Here is a 16,817-nt window from a genome sequence, read left to right as displayed (position 1 = left end):
TCCGTTGGCGGTGAGAAGGACGTGACCCGATCAAGTCGCCTCACCGTCGCTTCCTATTGGAGGAACAAGGAAGCGGCTGACGTCTCTGAGCTCTGATTGGTCACTCTGTTCTCCGTGCGCGGATGAAAGGGGGCGTGCCGAGGCGCGTGCACAGCAGAAAGATGGCTGAAAGGAGAGAGAAACAGTAAATAAAGTCTAAAACTTGTCAGAAGATCGAAGAACCGAACCTGGACCTGCTGCGGCCCGAAGCTGGCGGAATTCACCGGAAACTACCGAACCGAACTTCTCCATGAAACTCAGCAGGTGAGACAGAAATGTAGATCTGCGCAACGTCAGCGAGCGCGCATACACACACACACACACACACACACACACACAAAAGCCGGAGGTCCAGTTCATCATCCGGCACCGAACCATCGGGTTGGTGAGGTCAAAACCAGTCAGGAGGTTCTGGTTTTCTGGTTGCTCCGAATCAGAACCTTAGCTGGACCAGAGGGAACAGGGGACATCTATTGGTTCCGACCCGGTTCGACTCGGACCGGGTCTTCGATCAAACTTTATTTATAGAGAAGTTTTCAGACACATGATGATGATCAATAATTATGTTGACAATGTAACAGAGGATTTAAAGGTGAAAATCGAGGATGGATGGTTCTGGAAGTTCCAGTTCATCAGATCTATAATCAATAAGGTTCATTGAACAGCCAGCTGATGACACCTGGAGGAGATCGATCATCCAAATAATTATTGATTATTGATCCATATTGGTGTCTGCTCTTTAAGTTCACTGGAGATATGCAGTTGGGTCAGGGAGGCTTTGGTTCTGACCCAACTCCAATGCTCAGCTCCACACCTCAGCCGTTTGGTCCACCAGAACCATAAAAACCACCAATAAACCTGTTCAACCAGCCAATCAATGCACAGATGAGTCAGCTGTGCACTTCCTGCTTTTGGAGCAATCTCGGTCCGTTTGGCGTTCACATTAGAAAAACATCAGAGGTTACTTCCACCAAACCCAGACTGAGGTTGGTAGGAGGACCAAAGTTCAATCAATCAATCAAATTTTATTTGCATAGCACATTTCAGCAGCAAGGCATTTCAAAGTGCTTTGCATAATTAAAATAAAAACGGCATGTAATAAGCAGTGAGAAAGAGATTTTGAAAAAAAAAGATTATAAAAGATAAAAATATTAAAACCCACGCCCCTTTTAGGACTTCAGTTAAACGTTGTTTAACTGGGGCTCTATCCCTCTGGGAATTTAGTCAAAAACACCGTTTGACTAGGACTCCAACCTCTTGGACTTTAGTCACTGTTTGATTCACATCAGAGTTGGATTAGGGTTCACACCAAACCGCTTTCCAGGCAGTTTGATGAAAACAGGACTGGTGTGAATGCAGCTCATGGTGTGATAAGTCAGAGTTCCCATCAGCAGCAGTAGCAGACCAGGCAGTGGAGAGTAGTAGGAGAACAGGGCATGGCTGGTCCTCCATGTTGTCTAACAGGTTGTCGTTCTGTCCTCAAGACTCCATTTCCCATCATGCCTGTGGACATGGCCATCAGGATCTGCCTCGCGAGCTCTCCTCCGCTTCGCTCCTTCCTCAGTAACCATGACTGTCAGTATGTGCCAGCGGCTGCGAGGCCGAGCTGCCGCTCGCTGCGACCGTGTCTGTCCTCAGGGTGTTGCGACTCCGTCTCCATGGAGACATCCACTTCTGCGCCAAGGAAGAACCCAAGGAAGAGCGTGGCATTCGCGGACTCCCAGGGTTTGGCGCTCACCACCGTCTATGTCTTTACCGAAGATGACCCGTTGGCTGAGCTGCAGTTCCACCTGACAGAGCTGGAGGGCGCCACTGAGGCACTGGACCTGGGGGTCAAAGGTAAAAAGCATCCAACCCGTGACGAGTCGATGCAGATGTTCTGCAATCTCTTCTTCAGTTAGGGTCTGAGAACCATTTGACTCCTGATCAATTTAAATATCAGGCAAACCAATTGGAGCCACCTGGAACGACCCGGTGTCCAGGTGGCTCCAATTGGTTCCAACTTGTTCCAGTTGGTTGTAACTGGTTTCAGTTGATTCCAGTTGAACAGTTTGAACCTGACCTGGATTAGAACCTGTTGTAATTCCCACTTTGATCTCTGGTTTTGCTCTGCTTCTAGACTCAGCAGAATTGGGTTCTGGCCTGGTTCTGGACTTCACGCCACCAGCTGCAGATTATCTGGATCTGAGGAACCGGCTCAAAGCCCAGCAGGTGTGTCTAGAGACCTGTTCGGTGCAAGACCACCTTCTCTCCGGTACCGTCCATGTCCGGAACATCTGCTTTGAGAAGTCCGTCTCAGTTCGGATCACTTTTGACTCCTGGAACTCATTCCAGGATGTCTGGTGCCGGTACCTGAACAACGTCTACGGCTGCCCTGACATCGACACCTTCACCTTCTCCGTCCCCCTCCCTCCAGACCTGGTTCCATCCAGCCGAGTAGAATTCTGCATCCGGTACCAGACAAAAGACCAGGTCCACTGGGACAACAACCTGGGAAACAACTACCGGCTGGCGATGGCGGACCCGACTGGCCGTCCGGACCAGGCCTCTGGCAGGAGCCCAGGGCAGGATGTTCCGAGGGATGGCGGCAGACAGAAGACGGATAAGATGGACTTTGACCCGTTTGGAAGTCCCAGAACATCGTCGGGGATCTTCCCTGAGTGGCAGAGCTGGGGCCGGGTGGAGACCGGTGCCCCCTACTGGTGAGGAGGGATGCTTCTGACTGATTTTTATCAGGCAGAGATTCTCCAGAACCGTCCGGAACCAACCAGATCTCAACCCATCCCCAAACCAGCTCCAGAGGAGCCTCTGCTGTCCTCAGTCACAACTGAACCAGAACCACTGAAGGAGCCTGCTCCAGAGACGCATCAAAGCCAAACCGGATCCAAATATCTCCAAACCAGAATCTCAGGAAGAGTCCGGGTCCAGGACCAGCGTTGAATTCTCCGAGCAACAATGCAGAGGTTCCTTGGAGCACTGGACCTTCTGAAATGTGCAAGCAGAACCTCCAACAGAACCTCAGTCAGGTTCAAAGGTCCAGAAGTGACTTCCAGAGCTTAGAACTCCTCAAACCAGAAACGGACCTCAGATCCTCAGAACTTCATGGCGGTTCTGAACCAAGACCCAAAGATCCATCCAGCTTTATTCTCGTCTTCTGGACCTTCCGAGACCCAACCGGTCTTTATGGGCACAGGGTTCTTTGAGACCATCTTTGTTTTTTCGTCATTATGACCAGAACCGGTTCCACAGATGCCAGACCCACTCCAGAACCAGTTTCTGCAGTTTTATCAAATGCTTTAAACCCTTGATGGCATTCAGTACCAGGAGTCCGTCCCCAGTTCACATGTTGAGTTTTAGCTGGTCCTCAAAATGTTCTGGTATTGGTTCTTGTTTCCATGGTGACCTGCAGGTCCATTTTTCCCATAGAGAAACTTTACGATTGGACAAAGGTTCTGACCCATCTGGACTTGAACTAAAGGGAGAACTACTGTGTCAGAACCAGAACATCAGACCTGTTCTACAGGTGGTCCAGGTGTCGATCCACAGAAAGTTTTAACTTTAATGTTTCTGTAGAAGCTTTGTTTTCCTCCATCCTCGTTGTCATGGTAACTGCTATAACTCACCTTCCTGAAGCCTTTAATTGCTGAACTGCTGCAGTGCCCTTACCTTTGTGTGTGTGTGTGTGTGTGAGAGAGAGAGAGATAGAGTGAGACAGGAAGTATGAAGGGAAGTGTGTGTAGAGCAGGGGTCGTCCCCATCCTGCATCTTCTAGATGCATCTGCATCGGCTGGCAGCGCCGTTTACCTGACCCAGGTGTGTTTCAGCAGAGAGGTGTGTGAAGTGGTCAGGTGGCCCTTGAGGTCTGGACTTGGGGACCCTCCTGTAAAGTTTTATGTCTGTAGATGCTGAGATGTTCCAATGGTCCCTGAAGGCCTCGTGCTGCGTTCAGATGTCACTGTAAATGATGTAACTATGAGGAATGACTGATCCTTTTGTGTTTGACCTTTAAGAGTAAAAGTTTAATAAAGTTCACTCTGCTTTTATTTCCTCGAATAAATATTGATTTAAAAACAACACAATCAACATGGTGTGCTGTGGTGGTGCAGGGGTTAGGCACAACCCACATATGGAGGCCTTAGTCCTCGACATGGCTGTCGCAGGTTCGATTCCCAACCTGGTGACCTTTGCTGCATGTCTTCCTTCTCTCATTTCCCACTTTCCTGTATGTTAACTATCAAATAAAGGCCTCTAGGGCCAATAAAACCTTTAAAAAAACCAACACAATCTAAGAATGAGTTGGCTGGTTAACCGACCAGCTGGTTAACCAGTCAGGTTTCAGCTCACCAACCCTTCTACAGCCCAGTGAACTAACCAGTTACCTTGGTAACTAGCTTTCCAATCACATGTTCCACCTGTTGGATTTTTGGACACTGAGCAGAACCAGCCGTCTGCCGGTCAGAGCCACCGGAACCAGTCAGGTTCTGTTGGGATCAACCGTTAGAATCAGGTAGGTTCTAAGTGGAACCGCTCCAACCCGGTCCATTCGTCTGATTGATCAGGGTTCTGCTATGGGTCAGTACTTCATCCCGGGCCCTTGGCCCAGTCTGAACTTTGATTGGGTCAGCAGTTGAAGAACCACTGATCCGTTTATTCAGAGCTGCTTCAGATCAGTGAATTCTATGGTTCCTGATGGGAATATGGGTCTAAATACAGGTTTCCATGGCAACTCAATGTTGGAATGACATCAGAGGAGGAAGACCATAAAGAAGAGGGGTCTGACCCAAGTTCTGGAGGCCTGAACCAGGCTCTGATTTCCAGAACCAGAACGATTGGCGCCGCAGCAGAACAGCAGCTGATCCAACCAGCAGATTAACGTTTTAATCCTGCTGGGCTCTGACCTTTGACCCCTAATCCTGTCTCTACTTTCAGATACCAGTTACATAACAGAGCGGCCCGGCTCGGCCCGGCCCGTCAGCGGGTGGCAGAAACGCTGCCCAGCCTTCATGGAAGAATCTGGTCCTGAAGGTCACATGAACTGGACCGGCTGCTGGTTCTAGTCAGAACTGGCTCAGAACTTGCTGAGCTACTGGATCAGAACCGGCAGTTGATCTAGTTCATGTGACCTTCAGGACCGGCTGCCAGTTCTGATTATGGAACGTTGACGGAAAACCGTCCCAGTAACGATCCGGATGTAACTTCAGAGAGGTATAGCGGACAGAACCAGGTCAGGTGATCCGGATTGGATCGATCACAGGATCGACCGAGCTCCTGCAGGCCCATCGGACGCTCAGACTTCGTATTTTAGAGGAAGCCTCAAACGCCTCCTGTGGTTCTGCCAGCCTGTCTGAATGGACCAATCAGAACCAATCAGGTTCTACTGTTTTACTGAGGGAGTTCTAGAAGAACCCGGTGAGGTGGTCAGAACCAACAGATCCAACTGCCTCTGGTTCTGACCCGTGAAGTTCTGTAGAACCTCCTGTTAGCAGTGTTGCCATCCTGATGGTTCTAGTTCCAGCTGAAGCTGATTAGGGTCATCCCGAGCCATTGCTGCAGTCATGATGCTACAGGCTTCTGCTGCTACTCTCCATTTAGCATTTTCTGCTGCTATTTCAACCGCTAACTTTTTGTTTTCTCTCCATAGAAGCTCCACTTGATCTGGTGCTCTGATTGGCTGATTCCTTCCTGGAGGCGGAGCATCAGCTGACATGAGGCTGTCATCACCTGATCCTGCTGCTAACTTTTTACTTTCATTAGAAACTTCTCAGTTCTTCTGCTCTGTCTTCTCAAACCTCCAGTCGGCCGCTGGTACCGAACCCGGTTCTGGTTCTGCTGGAGGTTTCTTCCTGTTAAAGAGGAGTTTTTCCTCTCTGATGTGGATCAGAACTTTCTGTGCTGATACCGTCCATCTGAAAACGCATTTTAAGGCTCTGCTGGTACTTAAAGTTCTTCACTACCCGGCCCAGTAGTGGTTCCTCAGACCCATCAACAGGCCAGCTGGTTCTGGTTCTGAACCAAGAGGTTCAGAGTAAATGGACTTGAGGGTCTTCCAGGTTCTGAACTAGAACCAGTCTGGGCAGTTCTAGACTCTGAGCCCATCAGAACGGAGCAGAACCTCCGAGGCCCACGATGAAGATGATGATGATGATGAGGAGCCTGGAGTCCGGTGTCCTGCGACCTTTAGATGTGTCTCTGCTTCAGCACACCTGAGTCACATAATGACGTCATTATGACGTTGGACTCTATTGTTTGAAGTGAGTTGGACCCGGGAGGACTCCGGCCAACCCGCGTTAAGGATCGAGCGATGAGGAAAACGTCACACGGCCACGTGACGCGACGCTTCATATTTGGCTCTCGCGCATGGCCGCTGAACTTCCGGTACGGCCGGGGCGACGTGCAGGTGAGTTGAGCTCAGGTGAAGCAGCTGATGGGTCAGAACCTGAACCCACGTTCGGAAAGGGACGGGATAATCTAACATTTTAAATTAGAATGTTATTTTTAATCAGAACATTTTGATGACTTAAATGTTGGTTAATTGTTGAAAACCTAAAAGTCCAGAAGAATAAAACCCAGTTTCCTGCAAGTGAAGCAGCTTCGGCGGCTTCCTCTTCCGGTTCCGTTGGATCTGACCTTTACTGAAAAGATTTGAGTCGAAGTTCTAGAGAACCGCCAGCCTGTCTGGTCCCGAAGGTTTTCAGCCCCTGGAACTTCACATGTTCTGTTCTTGGTTCCGTGGTTCCGGTCCGGTCCGTCAGCCGCCCACGCCGTGTCAGCAGATTTTCTCCACAGAATTTGTCAGATGAACTTTGGTTTGTTTCTCTCTTCTTCATACTGCTGAAGTCTGCAAATACCCATCAATGAAAAAAGGAGAACAGTTGGTCCAAGTCAAATAAATGGCTTCAGCTCTCAGCATTTTATTAATGAAATTTATCCAAATTAATTTATCACTTTCAACTTGGTAAATGTATTTATAGCTTCACTCACTTGTTGTAAACTTAAGTAATTTACTGAACTTGGATGAGCTATTCTTGTTTTTCAGTGGAGGAGCAACATAGTTTCATCTGAACCTTTGCTCTAGAACTTGGACCAGAACAAACCGAAGACCTCTTCCAATCTTCCAGTCTGGGTTGGAACAGAAACGGCCTTCGTGAGGGTTTTTAAATGAGAACTTTTTAGCAAATGGCTCTGGTCACTTTGTGATCCTTTTGTCACTGGGCCTTTGACCTTTGACCTGGCCTACAATGCTGTTGACCACAGAACCCTTTTATTGCTGTTGGGGATACAGGAGCAGCCATGACGGTTCCAGACACTTTGTGTTAATGTTGCCGATGTTTTTCCACTTCAGCGCCTCTTGCATGCGGCGCTCTGCAGGGGTCCATCCTGGGGCCACTTTTATTTTCATCATACCTGCTTCAGCTGGACTCTCTTCTAAGGGTCTTTTCCTTTGATTGTTGCGCTGATTGCCAGATCGATCTGCCCCTCAAATGGATTAATGGTTCCATCAATCCTCTGTTGAAATGTCTGGATGGCACCAAACTTTAACGATGATAAAACTGAAGGGATTTTGCTCAGCCGCATTTCTGTCTCTTTGTGAATTTTGGCTCTCTAAAGCTGAATTTGACAGTCTGTTGCTAATCTGAGAATGATTTAAGCTGGGTTTAAATCATTCAATCGGTCTTAAAGAAGAGTTTCTTCCAGTTGAGGCAGATGGCCTAACCAGGCCTGACCTTGGGGAAAATGCTTTGTGCGTTCATTGCAAGCAGACTTGGTCACTGTAATGTGTTTTATGTTTGGTTGCTGAGAATGCTGCAGCTCAGTTTTTAACAGAAAATCGTAGGTTTGAACACATTTCGCCAGTTTTCTCCTCCCACAGAATAGATTTTATTGTTTTGGGATTTTTTGATGATGAATAAATGCTTTCATGTTCGTCAGGTTTCTGACACCCACCTGCTGACCTATCTGATCAGCTGCTTCTGGATTTTAGCCAGGATGAAGCTCAGAGGAGATCAACCTTCTCCAGCTCCTAAACTTTGGATAAACCTGACCTTTGACCTTAGACAGACATCCTGACTAACCCTAATGCGGTTGGAGTTCTTTTTAAATTAGTTTTAAAGTTGTTTTTTTTTCATTATTCCAGTTCATTTTGTTCTGATTTGTCTCCAATATTATCATTAGATATCTATATTCATTTGTGTATCATCATTAGTAACTGCCAGAACTGAAAGAAAGAGAATAATTTATGATTATTATTCATGGAAGAATTTGGGTTATTTAGTTAATAAATTCTCTGATTTGTTTAGAAGTCAGTGCTTCAGTGATCATTCCTTCAATCAATAACCAATCAAGTTTTATTTGTATAGCACATTTCAGCAACAATGCATGTCAAATCATAAAGTCATGTAACAGAATCAACATTTAGTTAAGAGCCGTCGTTAAATTCTTAATCTTTTATGATTTGGAGCAACTCCAACCAGCTGGGTTTTAGTCAGGACTTAAAGGAACTCAGTGTTTCAGCTGTTTTCCAGTTTTCTGGAAGTCTATTCCAGATCTTTGGTGAATAGAAGTTGAATGCTGCTTCTCCATGTTTGGTTCTGGTTCTGGATGCAAACCAGAAGCAGAACCAGAACTAACAGGTTGATCCAGCAGCAGATCTTAATCCGTTCATTAATTTCTAAACTACCAGGAGTTTAAAGTCTCTCAGTGAAGGACTGTAGAACCGGGTGGTGTAGAACCGGGTGGTGTAGAACCGGGTGGTGTAGAACCGGGTGGTGTAGAACCAGGCGGTGTAGAACCAGGCGGTGTAGAACCGGGCGGTGTAGAACCGGGCGGTGTAGAACCAGGCGGTGTAGAACCGGGTGGTGTCTCTACCCTCCTGGTTCTAGTCAGATCTCCAGCTGCAGCTTCTGGTCTGTCAGTCTGACCTGCTGCAGGAATCAAACCACTAAATCCTGGATGAGTTTCTCTGGTCGGAGACTTTCGTCCTTTGGGCCTGAAATGTCCTGCAGCTGCTAGAAGGTCCACTGAGGAACCAGCTTCATGTGGCTCTGAAGGCTCAGGTCAGAGGTCATCACTACGCCCAGATTTCAGGCCCAATTACTGGTTTCCAGCTGTAATACCTGAAGCTCTGTGTTGACTCTAGATCCATAACTCTAGATCATTCCTCTTTAGGTCCAAAGATGATAACTTCAGTTTTGTTTCTGTTCTGCTGGAGTTTCCTTCATGACAGTTTGTCTTCCAGAGACGATGGAGTTGGTGCCCTGATTAAACAAAAGAATTTCCATTTTATTAATAATTTATTGATTATAATTATCAATGATTACATAAGCTAAACATTGATGTGAATTCTGGTTCCCAACAAACCAGAGGTCCAGAATCACTACCACACTTTCCAATCAGAACCGGTTCTGAAGAACCAGAGTAAGTTTCTCTGGCAGTAGAACTGCAGCTGATAAACTGGGTCGGTTCCTGAAGCTCTAAAGATCTAATTATATCTTTGGTTTTATTTTTGGGTCAGATTCTGGTCCGTTCTGGTTTAACTCTGCTCCCATGCCTCTGTCCTCCATGTGCATCCAGGTGACCGACGCTCGGCTCCAGATGGAGGAGCTTCTGGCTCTGGTTCTGCAGCGGATCCACATGGAGGAGAGCAGCATGGCTGTGGAGCGAGGCAAGAACCATTCCTGGCGGTCCTTTTTCTGATGGGTCGTCTGGTTCTTGTTCTGATGGGTCTCGTGTCCATGCAGAATGCCTGAGCGTGGTGCAGAACCTGGAGGCGGTGAGGCGGAGCTGGCAGCGGGCGGAGGCAGAGCTGAAGCGCTTCAAGGAGCTGCTAGTGAAGTCGGATGTGGCCAAAGCAGCTCTGGAGATCCAACTGAAACACGCCCGGAACCAGGTGGACGTGGAGATGAGGAAGCGGCACAAGGTGGAGGCCAACTACCAGTACCTGGTGAGGGAAGCTGATGGGTTTCTGATCTCAGCGGCAGCCTGCGGGAGGCGCTAACGACTCCGACCGCTTGCAGGAGAGGCAGATGCAGCTCATGTGTGACATCCTGGTCCAAGACGGAAAGTTCAACACTTCTCTGAACGATGAGCAGAAAAACCTCCTAGCAAAGCTCAACCAGCAAGGAGCCAACGCCACGCTGCTCCGCAGCACCAAGAGGTGAGGGGAGAGAAACGGGTTCTAGTGGCGGGACAGGAGGTAAAGGTACAGATGATGCTCCTGGTTTTCCAAGCACAACTGCTTCAGAACCAGACCAGTCGCATCCAGAGCGGGTCTCTAGAACCGTCCAACCGGGTCGGCTGTTGTTGACACATCTGATCGTCTCCCAGCAGGTTGTCTGTCATTGACGAGTCGTCCTTCCTGTCCCACTCCGACATCAGCTACGACCGCACTGAAGACTATGTGGTAGGACACACACACACACACACACACACACACACACACACACAGGACTGTCCCACTGATCAGAGTACGTTTGTCTTCATATATCAGGACCTGGACTCCACGCTGATCAAACCTCTGAGGTCTCGAGTCCGAGAGCGGAGGGTGAGTCCTGATTGGCTTTGAACCCGAAAAGCTGATGATGATCTTGGTCTTCATCCTGTCCTCTTGATGTCCTCCTGTCTTCCATCCTCACCCTGTTGACCCGTCTCTGTCCTTGTCCGTCCGGTGGGTTTGTGAAGCGCTCCTCTATGCCGGTCGGAGGTCCAGTGGCGAAGCGGAGCAGAATTGGAAATGTGTCTGCAGAGATCCAGGAGAAGAGAACAATTAAGAAGGTGAGGAAAACCCGAAGATGGTTGGTTTTCTTCTTGAAGACCAGAACCTCAGACTGGAATAGAAATTCCTGATAGCTGGACCCAACAGAACTGATGATGGTTGTCGTCCTGTTGAAGGTCCAGTTGATCATTGGAACCAGCTGCTGAAGTAGACTGAGCCACATCTCAGGAAACCGATAGCTGTTCTGGTTCGGGTTAGGTGTGGCGGAAGTTAGAAGTAAAACTCTTCACAAGATCTAATAACTAGTAATCGACTCATAATTAATGTAGACTCATTTCACCTTCTATCATTTCTCCTCCACTGTGCTATTCCATAAATCCACCCCACAGAATCACACATACTCCTCCGTGAACAAATGGGTGGACGTCTGTCCCAGGTGGTCACTAAACATTTGTTGAATGTTTCCAGTAAATTCTTTGGTGGGTTGTTGGTTCGATTCCCCACTCCGCCAGTCACTCACCACCGTCACAGGGTGAGTGATTGAAGGTCGTGTGAAGCCTCAAATTTAACCCGTTTTCCCAGAACTGCAGTTGTCAAAATGGTTCTGGTGATGTTTCACACTGGACCTTATGGTTCTGGTTGTTGTGACTCTAATCTGAACACCAAGTGGCCTGCAGTCATCAGACCAGCCGAGTCTGTAAGACACAATCCTTCAGTCCTGAGGTCACAGCTTCTCTTTCTTTGGTCTAAAACGAACAAAGTTCAAAAAGCTTCTTTTTTTTGGAAAATGTCCCATCATGCTTCACTGCGGAAGACATGAGGCTGATGTGAAAAAGCTAGCAGAACCCAGCAGGGACCTGTTGGTTCTGGCTTCCAACCTGTGTTCTGCTCAGGAAGTGGAATCCATCGTGAAGGCATCCGTGGCGACTCCAGATGCAGGCGGACAGAAGCACATGGCTCTGGGAATCAAACAGGCTTCTCCCGATGACCCGGCTCGATCCGCCTCCCAGGAGGGGGCCGTCTCCGTTCGGGCCGCAGGAGGAAGAGGCGAGTGGTTCTTTTTTCTATAGTTGGGTTACATCGTTAGGTTCTGATGATCAGGAGAAGATCTTCATCAGGACTTTGACAGGTTCCACTGCTGCTTTACAGCTAAACTAACCCTCCAGAACCAGATCTGAATTGTCTGGTAGCATTCCTTAAGACAGGGGTCCCCAAACTACGGCCCGCGGGCCGGATCCGGCCCGCCACGTCATTTGGTCCGGCCCCCTGAACAATGCCGGATCCGGCCCGCCTCCTCATACCAGAGAGCATTCAGTGTTTTTTTTCATATATTGTATTTTCCGGTTTATATGTGGATTTTTCTTCAACCACCAGGGGGCTTGAGCAGATGTGAAATTGACTTTCCCTCAATGGAATATATACTAGTCAGTCCCAGTCACCGTTTCACTCACGGTTTTTTCCATTTGCATTCTGGGTAAAAATCTATCTAAAAGCGCGAATGTGTCGTCGCAACCCCCCCCCATCGACAGTTTCAAAGACAGAACAGTTCCCCCCGCCCCCCACAAGAATTTTCTAAGGTTTCTTTCTCCAAAAACTAAGACCGGCCCCCGACCAGAGAAAGGAACAGCTATGTGGCCCTCACAGGAAAAAGTTTGGGGACCCTTGCCTTAAGATGACCTTTGTTGTGGATTTTGGACTTTAAGAATCAGAACATGGAATCTGGGTCCACAGCAAGCCTGGATTATCTAAACCTACTGTCTGAACCTGCTGCTCTGATTTAAACCTGGACCAGGTCTGGACCACCCTGAACTGCCTTTGGTCTGGACTTCTGGGATCAGAGCAGAAAATAGTTAAATATAAAATATAATGCATGAGAACAACCAGCAGAGGGCAGTCTATCCACAGAAAAACTCCCAATATCAGTTGACAGAGACCAGTTAAGAGAATTGCATGTTTGGACCGTAGGGGACAGGATGGACCATCTTGGACGTTGTGGATCATATTTCGTCTTAGAAACCATTGTTGTTAGTTCTGTTGGTTCCTCATACATTTGTGGTTCTTACTTCTTGCAGAATCAAAACACATGGAAAGTTCTGGTCCTCATAGTTGGATCTGTTCAGCTGGTCGGGTCGCAGTTTAATCGTGACAGAGTTCTGATCCTGTTTTAGGCAGTCAGCTCAGACTGAACAGACTGGTTTTCTGGATCACAATTGGTGCTGGTCCATTTCCATTAGATCATTTGAACTCAGGTCCACCCTGAAGCCCTTATTTTCTACTGAATTTAGTCAGAACCAATCAGAACCCTACTGCAGGTTTGGTATTGGTCTATTTGGTACCAGTTCAGTGCTGCATCCTGTCTGGATTTCACCTGGATTTCAGTTCCATCAGACCTACTGTAAGGCAGGGAAATGGACCATGAGGTCCAACTGATGATGAGAAGGTACTTCTGGTCTCTGACTGGTCTTTCCATCTTCTCCTCAGATCAAACGTCTTTGTGGAGCTCCAGCAATGAGAAATCAGTGGAGCTTAATGCTCCTGTGGAGGACAGAAACGTTCCGGTTCTCCACAAGTCCTTGAGACACGAGTTTCTGTCTAAAACGGTACATAAGTCTTACTGGACCTGATCTGGGACCCTATGTCCAATGCAGGGGTGTCCAACTCCTCAAGAGCTGCTGCCCTGGTGCTTCTAGATGCATTCCTGCCCAACACAACAGCATCAAATGCTTGGACTATACCTTCAGCACGCCTTAAGTCACAGGTGTCAAAGTCCAGTCCTTAAAGGCCCGCTGTCCTGCAGTTTTTAGATGTGCCACAGGTACAAAACACTGGAATGAAATGGCTTAATTACCTCCTCCTTGTGTAGATCTGTTCTCCAGAGCCTTGCTAATGACCTAATTATTCTATTCAGGTGGTGCAGCAGAGGCACATCTAAATGTTGCAGGACAGCGGCCCTTGAGGACTGGAGTTCGACACCCCTGCCTTAAGTTGATCCAAGTGTGTTAGAGTAGGGATGCATCAGGAGCCTTGTGGAATCTTGACCTTTGAGACCTCTGACGTGAAGTTCCTGAGTAACCTAAAGTGTCCTTCCAGGTGATCCGACCAGAGACCTGCACGCCATGTGGGAAGAGGATTCGCTTTGGGAAAATGGCTGTAAAATGCAGGACCTGTCGGCTTGTGGCTCATCCAGAGTGCAAACAGAATTTCCCAAACAGCTGCTCGTCCTCCAGCACAGTGACAGGAGGTGGACCTCATAAGGTACCTCTGTTGGTTTAGCTCAATGTGACCCGTTGCATTCAGCTGCCTGCAGAATAAGCGACCCACAGGCTGGACTCGCTCTGGTCTGCTGGGTTTGTAGAGCTCACTGACCTTCAGGTTCCTGTGGGACTGAAGGTGAAATCAGGGACAGAAAACAGGCTCTGGATTTCCCTGCAGGGAGGAGGAGAACCTCCCTGAGCACCAGGTGTTTCGCCAGGGTTTGTCCTGACTCTCTGAAACTTCAGACTTTGAGTTTCAGAAAAAATTTCTCTGATTTACTGGATGATTTCAGGTCTAATGCAGTGATGCTGATAAGGTGAGGAGGTAGAGCAGTTGTTGTGGAAACGGTACAGAGCACCTGTCAGGGTTGGTCAGAAAACTTCTCCTTTCATGCACAAAAATAACCTGGACCTTAGTTCCAGTTTCAGGTACCTTTGAGAAGAAGTTTGACCAACTGAATGATGGTCAAACTAAGCTGCAGGGCCACCAGTCCACCATCTGGACTTCATCTGACAGACATCAGAACACCAACAGAACCAACTGATGTGTCTGTAGCTCTGATTTAAGTTCTGCTCTGTTTTAGGACTCTCTGGAAGCTTTTGCTCCGTTGACTCATCCCAGAGTTCCTCAGGTCATCGTGGATTGCGTGGCTGAGATTGAGAGGAGGGGTCTTCATGAGGTGAGTTCTTCGCTGTTGTTCCTTCTCCGTTCTCTGCAGGAACCAAAAGGAAATTTTAAACCTAAAATACTGGACCGGGTGGCCTAGCTTTCAGATGAGGATGAGGATGATCCAAATCGGCTACAGACGGGCCAGAAGATGTGACGTTTTAAGGGCCAAGTTGTCCCCTCAGGGTGCAATTAGTGGACCTGCTACTCAGTTTGGGTGTACTGTTCTTGGACTTTAACAGCCCTGATCCACCAGAGAACTACCCACTTATATCTTTCTACCCTGTTTTCTCATGTGTGTCTGACATGTCTTCCTCAGAGAGGCCTGTATCGGGTTCCTGGGGGAGAGCGCCCAGTGAGAAATCTCAGAGATCGGATCCTTCAGGGGAAGCCTTCTCTGATGCTCAGTAAAGTTCAGGACATCCATGTAGTCTGTGGGGTCCTGAAGGACTTCCTGAGGAGGCTGAGGGAACCCCTGGTCACTTTCAGGCTACACAGGATCTTCATGGAGGCTTCAGGTAGAAGAATCAATTCTCAATTTGTTTCATAACTGGCTCTAATCATCCACTGAAAAGTGTCTGTCTGTGTTTTAGAGCTGGATGAGGACAATGGTTCTGCTGTCCTGTACCGGGCCGTGTCCGAGCTGCCAAAGGCCAATAGAGACACCCTGGCTTTCCTCATGATTCACCTCCATAAGTAAGAATCTTCAGTAGATCAGAGGTCTGCAGACAGAACCTGGACCTGCTGTCATGTCTTCAGAACCAACCTGTTCTCCTTGAAATTCAGGGTGATGAGGAGTCCACAGTGCCAGATGGACCAGAACAACTTGGCCAGAGTGTTTGGACCGACCATAGTGGGTCACAGCATTGCTGAGCCATCTCCAACAACCATCTTGAAAGACGCTACCATTTGGCCAAAGGTCTGTTTAAAAGATCCACTGGTCTCGGTTCTGAGCTGGTTGTGGTCCCCTTGGTGAATCTGGATCAAATGATTGCTCATATCCCCAGGTTGTCTGCTGCCTCCTGTCCATTCCTGAAAACTACTGGAGACAAGTCCTCACCGTGGGAACGGACCAGAACCCGTCTCCATCCTCCTCCAGTAAGCTCAACCAAGATGAAGGGCTCAGTGGAACCCAAATACACAGATACAAATTCAGAACCTTTTCTCAGGTGGTGCATTGAATTTCTGATCCAATTGTTTTCAGGCCGATTGTTCCAGCCATTGACGTCTCCAGAGCTAAACGGCATCTTCAGAATGATCAGTCCAAATTCTGTGCGAGAAAGAATCGTAAACCCGGGGAACAACTTCAGCACCACGTAAGACCAGAGCTGACCGGTCCCACTATGAGGTCCGCTTCAGATCCTCTATGTCCCTCTGTCGGCCCCTGGTGTTCACCACGTTCCACTACATATTTCATGACATTTTTCATCCACAATAACTTAAGAGTTTTCACTGATCTCCTCACTGTTTGCTGTTTGTTTGGATGTTTTCAGAAATGCAGTGGAGCCTGGAAGGAAGTTCTTCACTTCACCCTGTTGACCAACAAGGAGGAGTACTGACCCAGTCCTCCTTGCAAAAGGTACCATGTGACTGAACTCAACCCTGGAGGTTTATATCAGCAGAAACCGACCTGTTTGACTTTCTTTTCACCATAAAACATACGTTTATTATGAAATATGCCGCCAGAAATTGAAAGTAAGTGAAGCTTTTCAGCTCTTGACTTGACCTTCTCTACAAAACGGAGAACTTCTTTCAGCTGGGCTTAGCTGGACCAAGTGGCCATTTATTAAGACAAACTGGACGGCTTTTCCAGCCTGAAACAAAGGATGTTCTGACCAGTTGTCTTATAAACTTTTCAAACTTATTTCTAAACTAAGAATAAATCTGGAAGTATAAGACTTGAACTTTTAATGTAGATGTTTACAGAAAACTAGATTTATTTTCCTGAATGTGAAATGAATAAATATGAAATGAAAAATGTCAAATAAAGCTTTCGTCTTGCAGATCATTTGCTTGTGAGTTTCATGAGATCAGTAGAGCCTCCTTCAGATGGATCTGAAAGTGCTTCATCGTTTTCTGGAGATGTTCCCAGATCTGCCATCTCAGTTAGTTTAGAGAGTCCAGCAACAGGAATATTGGATTGGTT

General features: G+C 47.7%; 2 protein-coding genes across 4 annotated transcripts; both read left to right on the top strand.

The window, feature by feature from the left end:
- The first annotated feature begins 168 nt into the window (after window positions 1–168).
- On the top strand, window positions 169–4,118 carry LOC106904946 (protein phosphatase 1 regulatory subunit 3C-B-like). Its single transcript, XM_014969497.2, has 3 exons — window positions 169–303; window positions 1,524–1,878; window positions 2,159–4,118. The coding sequence occupies exons 2-3, from the start codon at window positions 1,539–1,541 to the stop codon at window positions 2,743–2,745; spliced, it is 927 nt and encodes a 308-aa protein (XP_014824983.2). The 5' UTR covers window positions 169–303; window positions 1,524–1,538; the 3' UTR covers window positions 2,746–4,118.
- On the top strand, window positions 208–16,679 carry LOC106904945 (rac GTPase-activating protein 1). 3 transcript variants are annotated; one of them, XM_088016580.1, is made up of 17 exons: window positions 208–303; window positions 9,610–9,700; window positions 9,777–9,979; window positions 10,053–10,192; window positions 10,363–10,438; window positions 10,526–10,579; window positions 10,717–10,809; window positions 11,644–11,797; window positions 13,232–13,350; window positions 13,841–14,005; window positions 14,589–14,684; window positions 14,991–15,189; window positions 15,265–15,367; window positions 15,458–15,590; window positions 15,679–15,769; window positions 15,876–15,987; window positions 16,165–16,679. In XM_088016580.1, exons 2-17 carry the CDS (start codon window positions 9,631–9,633, stop codon window positions 16,208–16,210), a joined length of 1,854 nt encoding a protein of 617 aa, XP_087872706.1. In that variant the 5' UTR covers window positions 208–303; window positions 9,610–9,630; the 3' UTR covers window positions 16,211–16,679. The 3 variants fall into 3 exon arrangements, with proteins under 3 accessions (XP_087872706.1, XP_087872705.1, XP_014824981.2); XM_088016579.1 differs by lacking the exon at window positions 208–303 and adding an exon at window positions 6,326–6,436 and having other exon boundaries at window positions 10,366–10,438; XM_014969495.2 differs by lacking the exon at window positions 208–303 and adding an exon at window positions 6,351–6,436.
- The last annotated feature ends 138 nt before the right edge of the window (window positions 16,680–16,817 follow it).

Source organism: Poecilia mexicana, unplaced genomic scaffold (assembly GCF_051168715.1).
Source record: "Poecilia mexicana isolate PSO_F unplaced genomic scaffold, ASM5116871v1 scaffold_19, whole genome shotgun sequence".
NCBI lineage: Eukaryota > Metazoa > Chordata > Actinopteri > Cyprinodontiformes > Poeciliidae > Poecilia > Poecilia mexicana.
Note: the sequence above shows the minus strand (reverse complement) of the source record. Positions and strands in the feature narration are given on the sequence as shown.

Bases quoted from the DNA above. Each gene is read 5' to 3' on its own strand.
- LOC106904946 (XM_014969497.2), top strand. From the start codon at position 1,539: ATGCCTGTGGACATGGCCATCAGGATCTGCCTCGCGAGCTCTCCTCCG. The intron at 1,879-2,158 runs GTAAAAAGCATC...CTCTGCTTCTAG, and splicing joins ACTGGACCTGGGGGTCAAAG to ACTCAGCAGAATTGGGTTCT.
- LOC106904945 (XM_088016579.1), top strand. From the start codon at position 6,341: ATGAGGAAAACGTCACACGGCCACGTGACGCGACGCTTCATATTTGGC. The intron at 10,580-10,716 runs GTGAGTCCTGAT...GGGTTTGTGAAG, and splicing joins CTCGAGTCCGAGAGCGGAGG to CGCTCCTCTATGCCGGTCGG. The intron at 11,798-13,231 runs GCGAGTGGTTCT...TCTTCTCCTCAG, and splicing joins TCGGGCCGCAGGAGGAAGAG to ATCAAACGTCTTTGTGGAGC.